A 21,860-nucleotide genomic window follows, 5' to 3' on the forward strand; every position below is an offset into this window, starting at 1 on the left:
AGGAAAGGGAGAGCCCTTCAAAAGGAGCTAACTTGTGTCAGAGATATTAAAAAGATTCAACACACTGTTTAACACAAAGCTGATTTATTTGACTTTTATCCAGAATATTAACTACTATAACTGGGCTGGAGTTTATTAACATCAGCAGCAACAGACCCCAATGAACATGGTTCGGTCCTGGGCCTGATTAAAAGCAAAATCCAATCACTGTAATTATTTGTGAACTCGCTGGTGACCCATCAGGGTAGATGACCGAGTGAATCTCTTCCCACACACAAAGCAGGTGAATGGTCTCTCCCCACTGTGAACTCGCTGGTGTCTCTGCAGAGTGGATGACTGAGTGAATCCCTTCCCACATTTGGGGCAGGTGAACGGCCTCTCCCCAGTGTGAATTCGCTGGTGTACAATGAGTTGAGATGATTGCCTGAACCCAGTCCCACAGTGAGAGCACCTGAACGGTCTCTCGTCAGTGTGAACAAGTTGATGGCGCATGAGGTCCAGGGAACTTTTATAGCACTTCTCACAGTCAACACATTTAAAAGGTCTCTCGTTAGTGTGAACTCGCTGGTGTTTCAGCAGGGTGGATGAATCAGTGAATCCCTTCCCACACTTGGAGCAGGTGAATGGCCTCTCCCCAGTGTGAACTCGCTGATGTTGTAATAGTCCTGATGATCGAGAGAACCCCTTCCCACAGTCAGAGCAGGTGAACGGCCTCTCCCCAGTGTGAATTCGCAGGTGTACAGTGAGTTCAGATGATTGCCGGAACCCAGTTCCACAGTGAGAGCACCTGAACGGTCTCTCGTCAGTGTGAACACGTTGATGGCGCATCAGGTTCAGTGAACTTTTATAGCACTTCTCACAGTCAGCGCATTTAAAAGGTCTCTCATCACTGTGAACTCGCTGGTGTTTCAGCAGGGTGGATGAATCAGTGAATCCCTTCCCACACTTGGAGCAGGTGAATGGCCTCTCCCCAGTGTGAACTCGCTGGTGTTGTAACAATCCTGATGATTGAGTGAATCCCTTCCCACATTCGTGGCAGGTGAACGGCCTCTCCCCACTATGACCTCGCTGGTGTCTCAGCAGGTTGGATGACCAAGTGAATCCCTTCCCACACTCAGGACAGATGAATGGCCTCTCCCCTGTGTGACTGGGCCGATGAGTTTCCAGCTCAGATGGCGATCTGAATCCCCCCTCATAGTCTGCACATTTCCACAGTTTCTCCTCACTGGGAACAGTACTTTTTCCTTGCATGTTAAAAATTCAATGATATTCAGATCCGGGTGTGTTGTTTTGTTTGAGTTTCCCGACTGCAAATCCTCCCCTTCTAACACCCTGTGAAATTGATTTGAAACAGAAAAAAGGGAATGAGATAGAACCCACAAAAACAGGTTGTGAAATTCAGCTGAATGAATCTGGTATTGTTTGGGGCTGGCACCAGGAAGAAGTGACCACGAAAGCTGCTGGATTGTGATAAAAGCCCAACTGGTTCACTCATGACCTTCAGGGAAAGGAACCTGCCACCCAGACTGGGTTCACACAAGTCTCTGGCCTTTAGAAGAACACAAGAAGTAGGAACAGGAGTAGACCATACGGCCTGTTGAACCTACTACGCCATTCAACTAGATCGTGGCTGATCTTGGTCTTCAACTGCACCTTCGTGCCCATTCCCCACATCCCTCGACTCCCTGAGAGACCAAAAATCTCTCCATTTCAGCCTTAAATATGTTTAAAGATGGAGCATCCAGAGCCTTCTGGGCGAGAAAATGCTATATGACAAGAGAGACAGAGAGAGAAGAAAAAGAGAGAAATGGGAGAGAGAGAAAAAAAGAATGAGAGGAATGGGATAGAGCACCCACAGCCCTCTGGGCTAGAGAATTCTCTTTGAAAAATGAGACAGAGAGGAAAAGAGGCAGAGAAAGAAAAAGAATAAGGAGTGGGAAAGAGAGAAGAAGGTGGGAGAAACATGGGGCAATAGAGAGGCATTCTATAGATCTACAACTGAACGACAATTTGACAGAATCTCCCAAACTCTCAACCTCCACCACCCAGAAGGACCAGGGTAGCAGATGTATGTGAACATCATCACCTGCAAGTTCCCTTCCAACTCACACACTGTCCTCACTTGTCTGACATCCAGTACTGGATAAGCAGTAATTTCCTCCATTTAAATATTGGGAAGTCTGAAGCCATTGTCTTCAGTCCTGCTACAAACTCCACTCCTGAGCCACCGACTCCATCCCTCTCCCTGGTAATTATCGGAGGCTGAACCAGACTGTTCACAACAATGGCGAACTATTTGACCCAAATTAAGATTCTGACCACATCATCACCAAGACCGCCTATTTCCACCTCATTAACATCACTTAACTCCGCCCTAGTCTCAGCTCATCTGCTGCTGAAACTCTCATCCAATCCTTTGTTACCTCTAGACCTTCACCTGCAGCACCTTCACCACACGGACTGCAGCAGTTCAAGAAGGTCAAACACCATCTTCTCCACAGGAAACTGGGGATGAGTAATATCTGCTGCTGGTCTTGTTAGTGAAAGGGCAGGGGAGTGGGACTAGCTGATTTGTTCTTGCAGGGAACCAGCACAGGCCGTATGGACTGAATAATATCCTTCAGTTTTGTAATCATTCATTGATTATATGACTTAATGACGAAGGGACTAATATCTGGTATCAATGTCGATTGCCTTCTGTAAAGATGGCGGCTGCGCATGCGCGTTGCTGCCCATCGCCCCTATAAATATGGCACTGTTGCACGTGTAAAGATGGCGGCAGCGCTGCTCACAGTCCTCTCAAGGTAACAGCAAAATCGGTCCCAGGGATTCTTATTTGCGGTTTGAGGAGGTCATTCGCTGTTTATGAAAACTCTCCTTCCTACTCCGGGTGTTTATGAAGACTCCCCTCTCCATCGCCCGCTTCATTCGTCCTCACTCACCCGCTGCCTCCAGTCTGCCTCCCTGGGGCTCCAACACCAACCCGACCACATCCAACACCCGCACTACGCATGCTCCAGTAGGTGTAGCACTGCGCCTGTGCAATGATCTCCTGTTGAGCAGATAGGGCACATTCTGCCTCTCGGTGAATGCTGGGTAACTGCACCGCCATTGACAACCTGTTTTATTGAATACAAAATCATCTTTTATGGTCCTATTACGATTTGAACCGTAGAGGTAAAATGATTAAGTCAGCTGATACAGCATCCAAGTGCATGGGATCTGCTCCATAGTTCTATCCTGGATTTTGATTCAAAGCAAATAAAAATCTCTAATTGTCAGATGTGAACTCACTGGAATCTCAGCAGGTGGTGTGAACAAGTGTCTCTTTTCTCACAAAGAGAACATTTAAGCAGCTCCTTACAACGTATAATGTACTGATTGTATATCAATTGCATTGAACTTTTAAAGCCGAAATGTTGACCAGCAGAAAAACTGAGTAAAATAAAAGCAAAATGCTGCGGATGCTGGAAATCTGAAACAAAAACAAAAATAGCTGGAAAAACTCAGCAGGTCTGACAGCATCTGCAGAGAGGAACACAGTTAATGTTTCGAGTCCGTATGACTCTTCATCAGAACTAAAGAAATATAGAAATGTGGTGATATATAAGCTGGTTGAGGGGGTTGGGACAGGTAGAGCTGGATAGAGGGCCAGTGATAGGTGGAGGCAAAGAAGAGATTGCCAAAGATGTCATAGACAAAAGGACAAAGGGGTGTTGATGGTGATGATATTATCTAAGGAATGTTAATGGTGACATTAAGGATAGAAAGCAGGATAAACAAGTGGCAGATGGCCCAAGTGGGGGTGGGGTGGGTGGAAGGGATCGAAATGGGCTAAAAGGTGGAGATAAAACGATAGGTCGAAATAAATTTTAAGATAAGTGGGGAAAGAAAAATAGATTTTAAAAATATAAATTATTGGAAAAGGGGGGATCGGAAAGCGGGTGGGGATGGAGGAGAGAGTTCATGATCTGAAGTTGTTGAACTCAATGTTAAGTCCAGAAGGCTGTAGAGTGCCTAGTCAGAAGATGAGGTGCTGTTCCTCCAGTTTGTGTTGAGCTTCACTGGAACATTGCAGTAGGCCAAAGACGGACATGTGGACTTGAGAGCAGGGTGGTGTGTTGAAATGGCAAGCGACAGGGAGGTCTGGGTCATGCTTGCGGACAGACCTAAGGTGTTCTGCAAAGCGGTCACCCAGTGTGCGTTTGGTCTCTCCAATGTAGAGGAGACCGCATTGAGAGCAGTGAATGCAGTAGACTAAATTGGGGGAAGTGCAAGTGAAGTGCTGCTTCACTTGAAAGGAGTGTTTGGGCCCTTGGATGGTGAGGAGGGGGAAGTAAAGGGGCAGGTGTAACACTTTCTGTGATTGCATGGGAAGGTGCCGTGGGAGGGGGTTGAGGTACAGGGGGGTGATGGAGGAGTGGACCAGGGTGTCCCGGAGGGAATGGTCCCGACGGAATGCCGCCGGGGGGGTGGGGTGAAGGGAAGATGTGTTTGGTGGTGGCATCATGCTGGAGTTGGTGGAGGATAATCCTTTTAATACAGAGGCTGGTGGAGTGATAAGTGAGGACAAGGAGGACCCTATCATGGTTCTAGGAGGGAGAGGAAGGTGTGAGGGCGGATGCGCGGGAGATGGGCCGGACATGGTTGAAGGCCCTGTCAACCACCGTGGGTGGAAAACCTCGGTTAAGGAAGAAGGAAGACATGTCAGAGGAACTGTTTTGGAAAGTGGCATCATCAGAACAGGTGTGACGGAGGCGAAGGAACTGAGAGAATGGGATGGAGTCCTTACAGGAAGCGGGGTCTGAGGAGTGTAATTGAGGTAGCTGTGGGATTCAGTAGGCTTGTAATGAATATTGGTGGACAGTCTATCACAAGAAATTGAGACAGAGAGGTCGAGGAAAGGAAGTGTCAGGGGTGGACCACGTGAAAATGATGGAGGGGTGGAAATTGGAAGCAAAATTAATAAATTTTTCCAGATCCAAACGAAAGCATGAAGCGGCACCAAAGCAGTCATCGATGTACCGGAGAAAGATTTGTGGGAGGTGACCCGAGTAGGACTGGAACAAGGAATGTTCCACATACCCCATAAAGAAAGGCATAACTGGGGCCCATGCGGGTACCCATAGCCACACCTTTTATTTGGAGAGTGAAACGAGTTTAAGGAGAAATTGTTTGGTGAGAGAACACGTTCAGCCAGACGGCAGAGAGTAGTGGTGAATGGGGATTGTTCAGGCCTCTGTTCGAGGAAGAAGCGCAGAGCCCTCAGACCATCCTGGTGGGGGATGGAGGTGTAGAGGGATTGGACATCCATGGTGAAGAGGAGGTGGTTGGGGCCAGGGAACTGGAAATTGTTGATATGATGTAGGGCGTGAGAGGAATCATGGATGTAGGTGGGAAGAGACTGGATAAGGGGAGAGAGAATGGAGTCAAGATAGCAAGAAATGAGTTCCATGGGGCAGGAACAGGCTGATAGAATCAGTCTGCCGGGACAGTCCTGTTTGTGGATTTTGGGTAGGAGGTAGAAGCGGGCCGTCTGAGGTTGAGAGACTATGAGGTTGGGAGCTGTGGAGGGAAGATCTCCAGAGGAGATGAGGTCAGTGATAGTCCTGGAAACAATGGCTTGATGTTCAGTGGTGGGGTCATGGTCCAGGGGGAGGTAGGAGGAACCGTTATGAATAATTATCAGCTCCCTGGTTTGCAGTTGCGGGGCTTCTCCCTCCCGGGAACAGGCCCAGGTTAATGACCACCATCCTGGTTCAGTGAGTGGAGGATGGTTCACATCAGAGGATAGGGGAGGGGGGGACAATAAATAAGAGGTTACACTTTGGGCTCAAATCAATTAGGAGTCTGATGTGTGGGAAGGAAGGAAACCCTGGGAGGTGGGCGGGGAGGATTCAGAAACACCCGCTGGAGGCCCCAAACCCCCAATAACAACCTGCAAGAACAAAAACAGAAAATGTTGGAAAAACTCCGCAGGTCCGTATGACTCTTCTTCAGAACCTGCACGTCCCACGTTTGCAGCTCTGGGGCTTTTTACTTTCTGTGTGATACAACAAAGAGTGGGCGGGGCTTCGGGGTCCCAGTGACCAGGAGAGAAAATAATTGTTTCATTGATTATATTCTCACTCTTCACACAGAGACTTGAGAACAGAACCCAGCCAGAGTAGAGAGAGGGATAAAACTGGGCGTGAAGAAAGAAATGGTGGAGATGGTATGAGTGGTTTGGCAGGATGACCTTCTCTCATGGAGAAAATTAAGTGATAGCCTGCCATGGGAGTCCTTAAGAGTAGGTGGGTGGGGGGGTTGTTGGGTGGGTTACTGCCAGAGCTGGTGAGGCAGGAGGAAATGGGGTGAATTGGCTGGCAGAGATGTTGGAGCACAGACACAGTAGGGGAAAGGGTTCTGTATGGGGTGTGACCAGAAAGGTCCAATTTACGGGACAAACAGTGTTCTGGCACCAGGAAGCCCAGGACAGCTAACTCTCAAATTTGGGACAATTCTGTAAAATCCAGTATGGTTGGTCACTCTGGAGTTTGGACTCCAGCATGGGGAGAAGGAGGAATGAGTCCCAGACATGCCCAGGAACTCAACAACACAACATAAAGTGATTAATGTGGTTAGTAGAATGAGACTTTTTAATGTTATCAATGCATTGACGCATACTCCATGGAGAAACAGACTTTAAAACAATCAGGACAGAATTAAACATGTTAAATTCACCCTCCTACTGTTAACATTGAGTGGCCCATTGTTATCCTGGGTGATCAGTCCCGGTGGCAGATAGTGTGAAATACAGGACAACATCCCTGGATAATCACTGCCTTTAATTTCCTCCTGGTATTACTGATTATGCTAATTCCCCTAATATGCATGATCTGATTGATGAAGAGAATTTGAAGACAGATTACAAGGAGAAAGAATATAATGGAAATGTTTGCACTGACCAAGAGAAAAACTTTGAAGCTACAAAAGGCAGAATTTTCTTGAGCCTCGTGGTGTGGAATGTAGATGGAGGGAGGCCAAGTGAGGAAGATCTGAATAGTCATAATAACTTTATTAAATGTTTCTCAATAGTAAAGACACTTACGCACATTAAATCTCTCAGAAAGAGATGAGATTTTCAGGCACAAACTATGAGAAAAGGAATGACATCTCACAGACTCACTAAAGAGGATTAAATCATTTATGAGATGAGTTAATTGAATTGAGTTTTTTTCCATTTTAATAAACATAAACAGAACATGTTGATGTTTATTATCAAGCTCGCAAGACTTTACTAAAAGAAAAATGGTTCCATACACAAAAGGTTGGGGCTCTTGACCTGGTCTAACTTTGACCAGAGTAACCAGATTAGAACGAATGTGCTGATTGCACTCTCAGCTCTTTCTGATGAGTCCTCCCGTCAGTATCTAGTAATCTCATGGTCTCAGTATGTAGTCACTTGTGTAACAGAAAGAAACATTAAACAACAACCCATCATTTCCTACTTTATGATCTTGTTTGAAGGGGTCTGGAGACAGATAATTGTGTAAGAACGCAATGTACATTTAGCCTGTTAGGGGCCAACATCCTGTTACAATTTGAAATGAATCCCAGGATCTCTGAAAAGCAGTGGATCCATTATCAGCAAATTTATTTCCAGACAGGAAGCAGGTAAATGACTGAGTGATTCTCTTCCCATGCACACAGCAGGTGCATAACCTCTCACCTGTGTGCACTTGCTGGTGTAACAGCAGGCTAGATGACTCAGTGAATCTCTTCCAGCAGATGGGGCAGGTGAATGGCCTCTCCCCTCTGTGAATTCACTGATGACATTCAGCTTGGATAATTGAATTCCTTCCCACAGTCCTCACATTTTCATAGTTTCTCCATGCTGCCTTGTGTCCTTGTCCATGTGTCTCTAGGTTGGATGACCAGTTGAAGCCTGGCCCTTGCACACAAAACACGTGTATGGTTTCTTTCTGCTGTGAATGGTGTGATGTTTTTCATGCTGTGTAACTGGTTAAAGCTCTTTCCCCAGTTAGTGCACTGGAACACTCTCACTTGGGCGTGTGTCTTGGTGCTTTCCTCCCCGTGATGAGAAGCAAACTCAACGTGCCATCTCCACCATTCCTTTCCTCCACTCCTAGTTTTCTCCTTCTACTCTGGCTGGGTTCAGTTCTTACTTGTGTGCAGACTGGTACTGAAATCAATGACTCAATAACTTTCTCTCCTGTTCACTGGGACCCCGAAGTCTCATCCACTCCCTGTTCCCTCACCAAAATGGCCACGCATTTGCTATGCTACTTACTGAAGCAGGATGGCAGCCATTAACCCAGGCCTGTTCCCGGGAAAAAGACCCAGAGTGGCAAACGTGGGCCCTGCAGGTTCTTATTCAGGCCTTTTGGCCGTCACCAAGTTTTTCCTGAAGCCTTGATCCTCTGCATGCCATCAACTCACCTGCCTGAAGAGCGCATCCAGCACTTGCATGGTTCTGATCAAAGCGACACTGGGCATTCTTCAGATACTGTCCATCACTGCACCTGCACACTGAGCTCCTGTAGAGTGAACAGGGCACATTTATTTCTGCGGGGAACGTTGGGAAAAAACCCCAAGATTGAAAATCACAAATGGTAAATAATAGTTGATTCCTGTGATGCCATTAAGATGAAAGAATTAATTAAATCAATAAAATTAATTTTAAAAGAATCACAGAAATTCAAGTTCACTGGCACTCTGACATGGCCCAGGCCTGAATGTGATGAATAACAGCAGAATCCAACACCTGCAGCCACAGATGAACTCACTGGTGTCTCACTTCTTTCCATGCACAGGATATTTAAACAGCCTCTCTCCATTAGCACAGTATTGTGAATTAACTATTTTAGTCTTTTAAAGCATTTCTCACGGTCAGAGAATTTAATGTGCCTGTTCCAGTGTGGAATTCACTCAGGGCAGGTAAAACATGTATTAGGAACAGAGTAAAGGTCCCTCTACACTTTCCCATTAAATATTCCCAATGTAGGTACGTGTTAGAATTAGATACTGAAGAAAGCTCCCTCTAAACCATCCCATCAAACATGCCCAGGGCAAGTACAGCCCAGGGTAGATACAGAGAAAAGCTTCCACAACGTACCACATCAAACAGTGCCACAGAGCAGGTACAGCACGGTTTTCATAGAGAGTAAAACTCTCTCTGCACTGTCCCATCAAACTCTCCCAGCCAATATCGAGCAGGGTTCAGGAAGGATAGATCCCAGGTACTGCACTGATGTCATAAAGCATCACCATTCTGTCCATCTGGTCTTCTCCTTGTCCCTTTAAAGGTGGAGAACTGGAACATCCTGTCTCCAAACACATGTCACCCTGTTCATACTGAGAATCCCAGGGTGGAGAACTGGGACATCCTGTTTCCAAACACATCCCACCCTGTTCATACTGAGAACCCCAGGGTGGAAAACTGGGACATCCCGTCTCAAAACACATTGCACCCTGTCCACACTGAGAATCCTAGGGTGGATAATTCTCTCACCTTCATCCCTGTGGAAAAATCGATCTACCTGTGTGCTGAAAGAGATATTAGGGGTTCACTGGTTAGTTACGTACACAGAGAACCTAGTAGAGTTTGATCCAATAATTCTACACATTTCACATACCTGAGTAACATTTTTAATAAAGAGCCCAGTTAAGGTAGGATTGCCAATGTAATAGGGGAGACAGATTATGGAATTATAAAGTAAAGGCCTGCAACTCTCCTGCAACCTCACAACTACCAATTGGCTGGGATGTTGCAATATGAAGAAGCCGCACATATTTTTAAGGTGGGAGAGGCTGTGTCCAGCAGATCCCTTCCCTCCGGGAAGGGAGGGGCCATCCCCTGCCTGTGCATTTCGGCCCTTCTGATGGAGATAGGCTGAATTCACCCACATGGAGCATTCTGGGTAGAATGGTTTGCCATTTATATGTTACAGATTGGAGGGGAAGGTCAAGCATCATAATCATAGAAGAATAGAATAGTATAAAACAGTGAACATTCTCCACACCTACTCCCCACCTGTGTTGGGAAACATGAATATATTAATTGCAAACAATTATTTTTCTTTGAAGTTCAATACTTTAGTTTATAAATGGAATCCTAATTCTTTAACTGTTTTCCCAAATTGGATTCACAGCCACATTTTTTTCCCCTCCGAGCCCCTGAACTCTGACAGTGTAATAGTGTTGGCGAGTGGTGATTGATTCGCAAGTGGAGTAGATCTCTAAAGGTCATTCATTTCCCTCTTTCCATGTCTGTTAAAGATGTAGAGTTTGATATCCCCCTCATTTTGAATCTATTTCCAATATTTAGATGGACAATGTTTCACTTTTCTACTCTTTCAGTAGTTAAGGTAGCATTCTTCATCTTTAGTAGGGAGTAAAATTCTGATACCTTCAGCCTTTAAAATTACCATTGTTTTGTGTAAATCCCTCCATAGCTCAGGGCCCACGCAATTACCTTGTACACAAACCAGTTCTAGCTGGATTCCTGACCTAGGAGCATTAAAAGGCCCATGGATGGAAAAACTGTTGGCTGAAGCAGAGAAGATAGAAGGAGAGTTTTACTCGGGTTTCTGTATAACTTGGTTACGAATTTTATTGATTTCCACACCACCGTGCCCCAATCTCCACGTCATGACAAAAGAAATCACTATTCACTGGTTCTGACTTTCCATGGCGGGAAGTTACCCAGCATCCCCCGCGATGGTGAATGTCCCCTATCCCCACCACAGGAGAGTAGGGCGCATGCGCGGTACCGCCCATTGTTTGCAGCATGCGCAGTGATGGCTCTGGAGAGCCTCTTGTCTGTGGTATCCCTAAACCGGTAAAGATGCAGAAACGCGGAGGGAGCGATGGAGCCGGCGGGTCTACGGGGAGGGTTTCTAAACATCTGGTGGCGACCTCAAGCCACAAATACGAAGCTGCGGTTTGCAGCTTCGAGTAAGAGACCAAGAAACAGGCCCAAGTGAACGGCCGCCCCTCCTTCTTTCTTTAAGAAAACGGTTTGGTAAGAGAGGGACTTTTAAGGATTAATTTCTCTCTAAAGTCTAACCATTCTTTAATTTTTTTATTCATTTATGGGATGTGGGAATTGCTGGCTAGGGCAGCATTTATTGCCCATCCCTAATTGCCCTTGAGAAGGTGGTGGTGAACAGCTTTCTTGAGCCACTGTTGTCCACATGGTGTAGGTACACCCAACAGTGCTGTTAGGGAGGAATTCCAGGATTTTTATCCAGCAACAGTGAAGGAATGGCAACATATTTCCAAGTTAGGATGGTGAGTGGCTTGGAGGGGAACTTCCAGCTGGTGGTGTTCCCCTCTGTCTGTTGCCCTTGTCCTTATAAGTGTTGCTAAAAGTTACTCTTTGGGTTGGGAGAAAGTGAGTTTTAGCCCAGCTTTAAAACCAAGATTATACAGGCTCTGCTTGCAGCTGCAGCTAGTCCATTAGTTAACTGGCTTATACAGTTAAGTCATGGCAGGGCAGCTCGGCCAAGTGGAATGCTCCTCCTGTGCGATGTGGGAAGTCAGGGACACTTCCAGTCTCCAGGTGACCAAGTATGCAGGAAATGTCTCCAGTTGCAGCTACTTAAAATCCATGTTTCAGAGCTGGAGCTGTGGCTGGAGTCGCTGTGGAGCAAAAGCAAAGAAGAGATCTTTGTGGATAGCACATACAGCAAAGTGGTCATACCACAGGTAAAGAGTACACAGGCAGAAAGTGATTGGGTGCCTGCCAGACAGAGTAAAAGCATTAGGCAGGTAGTGCAGGGGTCCCTGGGTCCAAGCAAAGGGGATGCAATGGCGTAGTGCTATTGTCGCTGGACGAATAATCCAGACACCCAGGGTAATGCTCTGGGGTCCTGGGTTTGAATCCCGCCACGGAATTTGAATTTGATAAACAATCTAGAATTTAAAAAGTCTAAAGACCATAAAACCATTGTCGATTGTTGTGAAAACCCATTTGGTTCATTAATGTCCCTTTAGGGAAGGAAATCTGTCATCCTTATGTAGGTCTGGCCTACATGTGACTCCAGACCCACAGCAATGTGGTTGACTCTTAAATGCCCTCTGAAAAGGGCAATTAGGGATGGGCAATAAATGCTGACCGACGCCCACATCCCATGAATGAACTAAAAAAAGTCTGTGGCATCACGAGTGGCTCAGCTGCACAAGGTGGGGAGAGCATAAGAGAAATATTGACAGGGGATTCAATCATAAGGGGAACAGATAGACGTTTCTGCAGCCGCAGACGTGACACCAGGATGGTATGTTGTCTTCCTGGTGCCAGCATCAAGGATGCCACTGAATGGCTGCAGGACATTCTGAAGGGATGGGTGAACAGCCAGAGGTCATGGTCCATATAGGTACCAATGATGTAGGTAAAAAGAGGGATGAGGTCCTGAAAGCAGAATATAGGGAGCTAGGAAATAAATTAAGAAGCAAGGCCTCCAGGGTTCCCCTGGAATCAGGATGACTCCAAGTGCCATGTGCTGGAAAGATCAGGAATAGGAGAATATACCAGATTAATTCATGGCTGGAGAGATGGTGCAGGAGGGAGGGATTTAGATTGCTGAGACATTGGGACTGATTCTGGGGAAGGTGGGATCTGTACAAGGTGGATGGGTTGCAACCCAGTAGGACTGCAACCAATATCCTCGCTGGGGTGTTTGCTAGTACTGTGGGAGAGGGTTTAAACTAGACTGGCAAGGGGATGGGAAACTGAGCGGGGAGACACAAAAGAGGGAAACAAAGATTGGAATGAGCGACAGAAAAGTAGAAAGCAAAAGTGGAAGGCAGGGGTTAGCAGTAAATAGAGCCATAGTACAAAAAAAATGTGTAAAAATGTTAAAAAGTCTAAAGCACAGAACATTCGCAATAAGGTAGATGGATTTACAGTGCAAGTAGATGTAAACGGATACAATATGATTGTGATTACAGAGACATGGCTGCAGGGTGACCAAGGCTGGGAACTGAATGTCCAAGCATACTCGATATTAGGGACAGACAGGAAAAATGGAAAAGGAGGTGGTGTGGAATTGTTAGTTAAGGACAAATTCAGTGCAATAATGAGAGAGGAAATTGGCTCAGAAAATCTAAATGTAGAATTAGTCTGGGTGGAGCTAAGAAGCAACAATGGGAAGAAAACATTATTGGGTGTTGTCTGTAGGCTTCCAAACAGTAGTGATCAGGTGGGGGACAGTATTAAACAGGAAATTAGAGATGCATGTAACAAGGATGCTATGGTATTCAGGGGTGACTTTAAGCTGCATATGGGTTGGGCAAACCAAATTAGCAATATTACTGTGGTGGATGAATTCCTGGAGTGTACAAGATTTTTTTTAGACTCGAATGTCGAGGAACCGACTAGGAAACAGGCTATTCTATATTCGGTATCGTGCAATGAAGGAGAGTCATACACGGACTCGAAATGTTAACTCTGTTTCTTTCTCCACAGGCACTGTCAGACCTGCTGAGTTTTTCCAGCATTTTCTGTTTTTATTTCAGACAGCCAGCATCTGCAGTATTTTGCTTTTACGCTAGCATCATGAGGAAATTTTTTCAGTAACAAGTGGTAAGAATTTGGAATTCACTATCGGATGGATACAGATTCAAGAGTGACCTTTAAAAGGGAATCGGATAAATTCTTGAAGGAGAAATGATGCTGGGATCGGGTAAAGAATGGGGGAGTGGGACTAACTGGGTCACTTGCTGAATTTACCAGCACAGATTTGATAGGCCAAATGGCCTCCTTCTCTGCTGTGGTTTGATGACATTCTGTCATCTATAATAATGGAACAATTCATAATAAACATATGATAGAATCTCATAGAGCACGGATGGTGGCCATTCAGCCCATTGTGCCTGTCCTGTCTCTGAAAATGTTACCAATCTGTCGCACTCCCTGCCCTTTTCCGATCGCCCTCGAAATCTTTACTTATTAAGTTGAAATTCAAATCACTTTTGAAAGTTACTACTGAATCTGCTTCTACCAGTCATCCAGACAATGACTTCAGTCTTCCCAGTGTTTAATTTGAAGAAATTTCTGCACATCCACCACCAGATATCAGACAAACAGTCTGGTAATTTACCAAGAGTGGAGAGGTTGAGAGAGGTGGTGGTGAGGCAGAGCTGGGAGCTGTCAGTGTAAATGTGAGAACTGACAGTGTTTTCAGATGATGTCATTGTGTGGAGCAGGTTAATGAGAAATAAGAGGAGACCAAGGCTGGATCCTTTGGGGACACCAGAGGTGACTGTGTGAGTGGGAAGGGAAGACATTACAAGTGAGTCTCTGGCTAGGGTTAGATAGAGAAGAATGGAACCAGGAGAGAGCGGCCCCACCCAGCTGGACGACAGGGGAGAGGCGAAGTTGCAGAGTGATGTGGTCAACATTGTCAAAGGCTGCAGACAGGTCAAGGACGAGAAGGGAGAGTTTATCTTTGTCACAGTCACATAGGGTGTCATTTGTGACTTTGATAAGAGCTGTTTCAGTGCTGTGGCAGGGGCAGAAACATGATTGGAGGGATTCAAACATGGAGTTCTGGGAAAAATGGGCACAGATTTGGGAGGTGACAACATGTTCAAGGACTTTGGAGAGGAAAGGGAGGCTGGAGATGGGGCAATAGTTTGGAAAGACAGTGGGGTCAAGGATTTGTTTTTTGAGAAGGGTATAATGATGGCAGATTTGAAGGCGGGAGGGACAATACCTGACAGAGAAAACTATTAACATAGTCAGTGGACATTGGGAAGTTGCGTGATCAGCAGTTTAGTGGGAGTAGGGTCGATGGAGCAGGAGGTGGGTTTCATGGACAAGATGAGCTCTGAGAGGGCATGAGGGGAGATGGGAGGGAAACTACAGAAAGATGTGAGTTCAGGGCTCGGGTAAGGGGGAACTTTAGGGAGGGCGAGTGGAAGGGAGGGAAGCAGCAGAGGCAGCTGATCGGATTGTCTCAATCTTAGTGACAAAGAAGCTCCATGAGCTCCTCACACTTGTTGTTGGAGGTGAGGATGGAGGAGACAGGGGAGATGGAGAGCCCTTCAAAAGGAACTAACTTGTGTTAGTGATATTAAAAAGATTCAACACACTGTGTCCTTAACACCTAACTAATTTATTTGACTTTTCGCCAGATTAGACCCTGTAAGTGGGCTGTAGTTTATTAACATCAGCAGAAACTGACCCCAATGAACATGATTCAGTCCTAGATGTGATGAACAGCAAAATCCCATCACTGTCGTTACTTGTGAATTCGCTGGTGTCTTAGCAGGTGGGGTGAATGAGTGAATCTCTTCCCACACTGGGCGCAGGTGAATGGTCTCTCCTCAGTGTGAACACGCTGGTGTCTCAGCAGGTTGGATGAGGTAGTGAATCTCTTCCCACAATGAGGGCAGGAAAATGGCCTCTTCCCAGTGTGAATTTGCTGGTGTCTCAGCAGGCTAGATAACTGAGTGAATCCCTTCCGACACTGGGGGCAGCTAAATGGCCTCTCCCCAGTGTGAACTCGCTGGTGTGTCAGCAGGTGGGATGACCGAGTGAATCCCTTCCCACACTCAGAGCAGATGAACGGTCTCTCCCCCGTGTGAACTCGCTGATGTCTCAGCAGGTGGGGTGAATGAGTGAATCCCTTCCCACAACTGGAGCAGGTGAACGGCCTCTCCCCAGTGTGAATTCACTGGTGTACAATGAGTTGAGATGATTGCCTGAACCCAGTCCCGCAGTGAGAGCATTTAAATGGTCTCTTGTCAGTGTGAATACACTGATGGGACATCAGCTCCCAGGAACTTTTAAAGCACTTCCCACAGTCTGGGCATTTAAAAGGTCTCTCGTCAGTGTGAACTCGCTGGTGGCTCAGCAGGTTGGATGAAAGAGTAAATCCCTTCCCACACGTGGAGCAGGTGAACGGCCTCTCCCTGGTGTGACTGCGCCGATGCATTTCCAACTCAGACGGGAATCTGAATCCCTTCCCACAGTGCCCACATTTCCACGGTTTTTCCCTGGTGTGGCTGCACTTGTGTTTTGACAGGCCAGATGATTGGTTGAAGCCTCGTCCACATACAGAGCACGTTTCTCCGCGATGTGAATGGTGCTTTCTCTTTCCATGTTCAAAATGAAATGATATTCAGGTTATGATAAATTGGGTGACTGTCAGATTCTGCTGTGATATTTTGTTTCTGCTTCCTGACTGCAAATCCTCCCCTTCTAATCCCCTGTGAAACTGATTTAAAACAGAAAAAAGGGAGTGAGAAAGAACCCACAAAAACAGGTTGTGAAACTGAGCTGAATGAATCTAGTAATTTGTGGGGCCGGCACTAGGAAAAAGTGACCATGAAAACTGCTGGATTGTCATAAAAACTCAACTGGTTCACTAATGTCCTTCAGAGAAGGGAACCTGCCATCCAGTCTGGGCCTATACAAGATTCTGGCCTACATGGGAGGAGAGAGAGAGATGGGCAATTCAGGGGGTGAAGATGTGTTTAATACATCTTCAGCTCAACCAGAACTTTGGCAGAATCTCCCAAACCTTCAACCTCCTCCACCTAGAAGGACGAAGGTAACAGGTGTCAATGAACACCATCACCTCCAACTCACACACCGTCCTGACTTGTCTGACATCCAGTACTGGATGAGCAGAAATTCCCTCCATTTAAACGTTGGGAAGATGAAAGCCATTGTCTCCATTCCCTAACCAGCTCTCTGAGGCTGAACCAGAATATTCGCAATCTTGTTGTCATATTTCAGCCCAAACTGAGCTTCTGACTACAGATCACTAAAACCACCCATTCCACCTCAGTAACATCGCCCAGCTGTGCCCCTGCCTCAGAGCACAGCCCAGCCCTCATTCCGGCGCTCTGGGTTCCCGTTCTCATTGACAGGGGACTTTCTGACCCATGGGGATTCTGGGTAAACCAGCCGCCATCGAGACCAATCTGTGAACGGGCATTTTTTTTTCCCCATTGGTAAAACAGAAGATCCATGGATGAGGGGGATATTGGACAGGAAGCACAATGAGAGGTTCGGACACATTATTAAATACTCACAGCAGGAGCACATTAATCTGATCGGAGATCACTTCCTTACGAGCAGCCAGCGGAGTGGAGCCTCTGGAGATTCCGGTCCCTTTCCCGTCAGTATTTACAGGAGCTGGGACACAGAAAAGAGTCTCAGTAAAATCAGGGATTTATTTGTTCACTGTTTTAAAATGGGTCTGGGCTCGCACTTGAAGTTTGTGCAGCCTGTGACTCCCTGGGATTATTAACCCTCCCCCTCCAGACCCTTTGGGCTCTGTATTGTTTTTCAATGTCCCACTGGCCCTGTGACTCCCTGGGATTATTAACCCTCCCCCTCCAGACCCTTTGCTCTCTATTGTTGGACTCTCTATTGCTTTTCAATGTCCTCCTGGCCTTGTACCTGATCCAATAAAAACCCTCCTCACATCACACAGGGAACAGCTTTAGACATGTTCTGACTCTTCACCTCAGTCTTATTCTGCTGAATGATCTCACTGACCGTTCCCTTTCTCTCAATCAGTCCGTCCACCATCTCTTTTCTGGATTTCACCCCTTCTTGTTGTTCCAGGATTTCATCTCTCTGCCTTTTATTTCTTTTACTGAAGATTCCTGTCCATTGCTGCCTCACAGCCTCGTCCTGTTCCCACATATTCTCCATGTCTAAGTGCTTCCCAGCGGCCGTGCCAGCCGTGGCCCCTATTCCAGCCCAGTCACTGATCCCTCTCTTCCCTCCACCCTTTTTACTGGTGTCACTATCACAGGGACGATCGCGGTGTTTTCCGAAAACTGCCTTAACACCGGGGTCTTGGCTACTGGGTGGTCACAGTCCACCCATCTCTCTCCCTGCATTCTGACTTCTGAAATCCCCAGATAATTCCCTTATCATCCAAACATCAAGGTCCTTGTAGATGGGATGACATAACCTTGGCGACGGGTGTGTGGTGTTCACGGCACACAGTGCAGGAACTATTTTAAATCTTGTATCATTATGTAGGCTCTGTGAGTACGAGTGATGATTAAACCATTTATGGAACCAATTTCGTGTGGCAGGACAGATTGAGGGGGTATCAGTGAAGCATATGGGGGTCTTGGGCTTCATAAATAGAGGTACTGAGTACAAAAACAGGGAAGTGCACCAACAGAGAGTTGTTCTGATTGGGAACTCTCTCCCTGAAAAGGTGCTAGAACCTGATTCTATGTTTAGCCTCCACCCACTTGTCCTAGATTCCCCAACCAGTGGAAATAGTTCCTCTCTATCTATCCTGTGAGTTCCAATTAATATCCCAAAAACTTTGATCAAATCAGCTCTTAATCTGATAAATTCCAGCGATTACAACCCTCACAGTGAGGTGATGTATTTTATCAGGAGGAATAGGGAGAGGGAAAATATTATTCATGGCACAGCTCGAAAGAGTGTGCAGGGACAGAGGGACCTAGAGCTTCATGGCTTTGATCTCTGAAGGTGACAGAATGTATTACGAGAGTGGTTAGCAAAGCCGATTAGATCTTGAGCTTCATAAATAGTGATATTGAGAACAAAAACAGGGAAGTTATGTTGAATTCTTTATGAAGCTCTGGTTAGGCCACAATTTGAGAATTGTATACAGTTCTGGTCACCTCACTTTAGGGAGGATGTGAAGGTCATTGAGAAGGTGCAGAGGAGATTTACCAGAATGGTTCCTGCAAAGGAGGTTGAGGGGAGATTGGTAGAAGTGTACGAGATTATGACAGGTTTAGATATGGTGGACAAAGAAAAGCTATTCCCATCAGCTGATCGTACAAGGACTCGAGGACAGAGGTTTAAGATTTTGGGTAAAAGGTGCGGGAGATGTGAGGAAGAATATTTTTACACAGTGAGTGGTAATGACCTGGAGGTTACTACCTATGAGGGGGGTGGAAATGGACATGGTGAGTAATTTCAAAAGGAAATTGGACAGAAGCATGAGGGAAATATACTTGCAAGGATACGGGGATAGAGCAGGGGAATGGGACTGATTGGATTGCTCTACATAGCTGGCATGGACTCAATGAACCTAATGGCCTCCTCTGTGCCATAATGACTCTGTGACTCTTATGTGTAATCTCATTCCGTAATTTAACCCTTGGAGCTCAGATCACTCAGGTAAATATGTGCTACACTCCCTCCAAGGCCATTCTATCCTTCCTGATGTGTGTTGCCCAGAACTGAACACTGTTCTTCAGGTGTGCTCTAACTAGGGTTTGTGTGTCTCAGCATTTTTCCAGTCACACCTGAAATCTTCTCAGAATCACACGGTGCAGAAGAGGCCCTTCGGCCCATCGAGTCTGCACCAACACGCGAGAAACACTTGACCTACCTACCTAATCCCATTTACCAGCACTTGGCCCATAGCCTTGAATGTTGGTCAAGATGTCAAGGCCCATTGGTCCCTAATGGGCCCTACTCTTTCCCTGGTTATCCTCTTCCCATTGGCATTGAAAAAAAAATTTAGATCCCTGCAGTTAAATCTTTCAGACACTGAATTGGAGATTTTTCACCAAATATCAATTTACGATTGTAGTAAAAGTTCATAATTGTATTGTCAAGGGGTTCCTACTGAAAGTTTTTGAAATTAAGGGGAAGGATCACAGATGGTGCTTTTAAAAAGGGACCCTGCAGTCCTGAAAATCAGTGACATCTCAAGAATATTAAACTCCAGCAGGTTATAGTGTTGTTAACATCAGCAGAAACAAAATATTGCCTGATGTTTGTTGCCCAGAACTGAACACTGAAATTACTCACCATGTCCATTTCCACCCCCCTCATAGGCAGTAACCTCCAGGTCATTACCACTCACTCTGTAAAAATATTCTTCCTCACATCTCTCGCACCTTTTACCCAAAATCTTAAACCTCTGTCCTTGAGTCCTTGTATGATCAGCTGATGGGAATAGCTTTTCTTTGTCCACCATATCTAAACCTGTCATAATCTCGTACACCTCTACCAATATCAATACTAAACCAGTTTACAAGCAGCAAGAACAGCAGGACCCAACCCCTGCAGTCACTTATGAACTTGCTGATGTCTCAGGAGGCATCGTGACTGAGTGAATCCCTTCCCACACACCGAGAGTTGAATAACCTCTTCTCAGTGTGAATGCGTTGGTGGGTCAGCAGGTTGAAAGACTTTGCAAATCCCTTCCCACACAGCGAGCAAGTGAACGGCCTCTCCCCAGTGTGAACTCGTTGGTGTGCGGTGAGGTTGGATGACTGCCTGAAACTCTTCCCACAGGAAGTGCAGCTAAATGGCTTCTCCTCATGTGAATTTGCTGGTGTCTCAGCAGGGTGGGTAAAACTGTGAATCCCTTCCCACACATGGAGCAGGTGAACGGTTTCTCCCCAGTGTGAACTCGCTGGTGTAAAATGAGGGACGATGCCTGTCTGAAACTCTTTCCACAGGAAGTGCAACTGAATGGCTTCTCTTCAATGTGAATTCGCTGGTGTGACAGCAGGTGGGATGACCCAGTGAATCCTTTCCCACACACAGAGCAAGTGAACAGCCTCTCTCCAGTGTGAACTCGCTGGTGTGTCAGAAGGTGGAATGACTGAGTAAATCCCTTCCCACACTCGGAGCAGGTGAATGGCCTCTCCCCAGTGTGAGTGCATTGGTGTACAGTCAGTGCTGAAGAGTGCCTGAACCTCTTTCCACAGGAAGTGCAGTTGAATAGCTTCTCCTCAGTGTGAATTCGCTGGTGTGACCAAAGGCCAGATGACTGAGTAAATCCCTCCCCACACACAGAGCAGGTGAATGGCCTTTCCCCTGTGTGACTGCGTCGATGGTTTTCCAGCAGGGATGGGTAACTGAATCCTTTCCCACAGTCCTCACATTTCCACGGTTTCTCCATAGTGTGGGTGTCCTTGTGTCTTTCCAGGTTGAATGATCAGTTGAAACCTTGTCCAGCCACAGAACATGTGTATGGTTTCTCCTCACTGTGAACGATGTGAATCTTTTTCAGGCTGTTTAACTGGCTAAAGCTCTTTCCACAGTCAGTTCACTGAACACTCTCACTCGGGTGTGTGTGTGTGTGTTTTTCCAGTGACACTGAAGTTCAGTATCTTTCCCCACTGACAGAACAGACAAACATTTCTCCTTCCACATTCAAAGTCTGAGAATATTCAGGTCCTGGTGAATCGAGTGACTCTGTCAGAAGATGTTTGGTTTGAGTTTCACATCTGCAAATCCTTCCCTTCTAATACCCTGGAAAACGAGTTTATAAGTCAACACTGTCAGTCCGGGACGGAAATTCAGAACAGACAATTCTAGTTTTAATGGAATATTGTTTTCTCTCTTGTTCCCCACAAAGCTGTAAATTCCCATCCCACACACTCTCCTCCCTGGGCTAAAATCCAAACCCATCTCCACTATTGATTTCCTCCACTCCCAGTTTTCTCCCTCCTTCTCCTCTGCCTGGGTTCAGTTCTCCAGCTCCTGTCTGCAGACTGACAATAAAATCAATGAATTAATATTTTCCAAAATCCATCCCTGTCAGTCCAGGATAGAAATTCACGATATTCTCTCCTCCTGCTGACAGGGACAGGGATGACCGCGCATGCGCCCTGCTGCACAAGATGGCAACCGTTAATCCGGGCCTCTCACCGAGGAGCGCGGATCGGGCAACTGCCGCCCACAGATACCAGCGAGGAACCGGTAGCTTGTTATTCTGGCTTCAGAACGGCTCAAGGTATTTACGAAGCCTGTCCATCCACCCGCCGGCTGCATCTCTCCCTCAATTCCGCCCTTTATCTTACCGGCTGCGGACCTGACATAAAGCAGCTTTCCTTCGCCCGCACTCACACTGCGCAGGCTCCAAATCGAGGCGGGA

At 46.4% G+C, this 21,860-nt stretch overlaps 1 protein-coding gene across 3 annotated transcripts; it reads right to left on the reverse strand.

The window, feature by feature from the left end:
• Window positions 1-70: 70 nt before the first annotated feature.
• On the reverse strand, window positions 71-21,856 carry LOC144697030 (uncharacterized). Of its 3 annotated transcripts, XM_078568810.1 has the most exons (6): window positions 21,787-21,837; window positions 17,050-17,152; window positions 10,478-11,646; window positions 8,443-8,540; window positions 2,943-3,119; window positions 71-1,332 (listed from the first exon to the last, which is right to left on the reverse strand). In XM_078568810.1, the coding sequence occupies exon 6, from the start codon at window positions 1,249-1,251 to the stop codon at window positions 214-216; it is 1,038 nt and encodes a 345-aa protein (XP_078424936.1). In that variant the 5' UTR covers window positions 1,252-1,332; window positions 2,943-3,119; window positions 8,443-8,540; window positions 10,478-11,646; window positions 17,050-17,152; window positions 21,787-21,837; the 3' UTR covers window positions 71-213. The 3 variants fall into 3 exon arrangements, with proteins under 3 accessions (XP_078424936.1, XP_078424937.1, XP_078424935.1); XM_078568811.1 differs by lacking the exon at window positions 10,478-11,646 and having other exon boundaries at window positions 21,787-21,856; XM_078568809.1 differs by lacking the exons at window positions 2,943-3,119; window positions 17,050-17,152; window positions 21,787-21,837 and having other exon boundaries at window positions 10,478-10,502.
• Between the last annotated feature and the right edge of the window lie 4 nt (window positions 21,857-21,860).

Source organism: Cetorhinus maximus, chromosome 23 (genome assembly GCF_964194155.1).
Source record: "Cetorhinus maximus chromosome 23, sCetMax3.hap1.1, whole genome shotgun sequence".
Classification (NCBI taxonomy): Eukaryota; Metazoa; Chordata; class Chondrichthyes; order Lamniformes; family Cetorhinidae; genus Cetorhinus; species Cetorhinus maximus.

What these genes read in the sequence shown, in the direction of transcription:
- LOC144697030 (XM_078568811.1), bottom strand. Translation starts at nt 1,251, where the DNA reads ATGCAAGGAAAAAGTACTGTTCCCAGTGAGGAGAAACTGTGGAAATGT.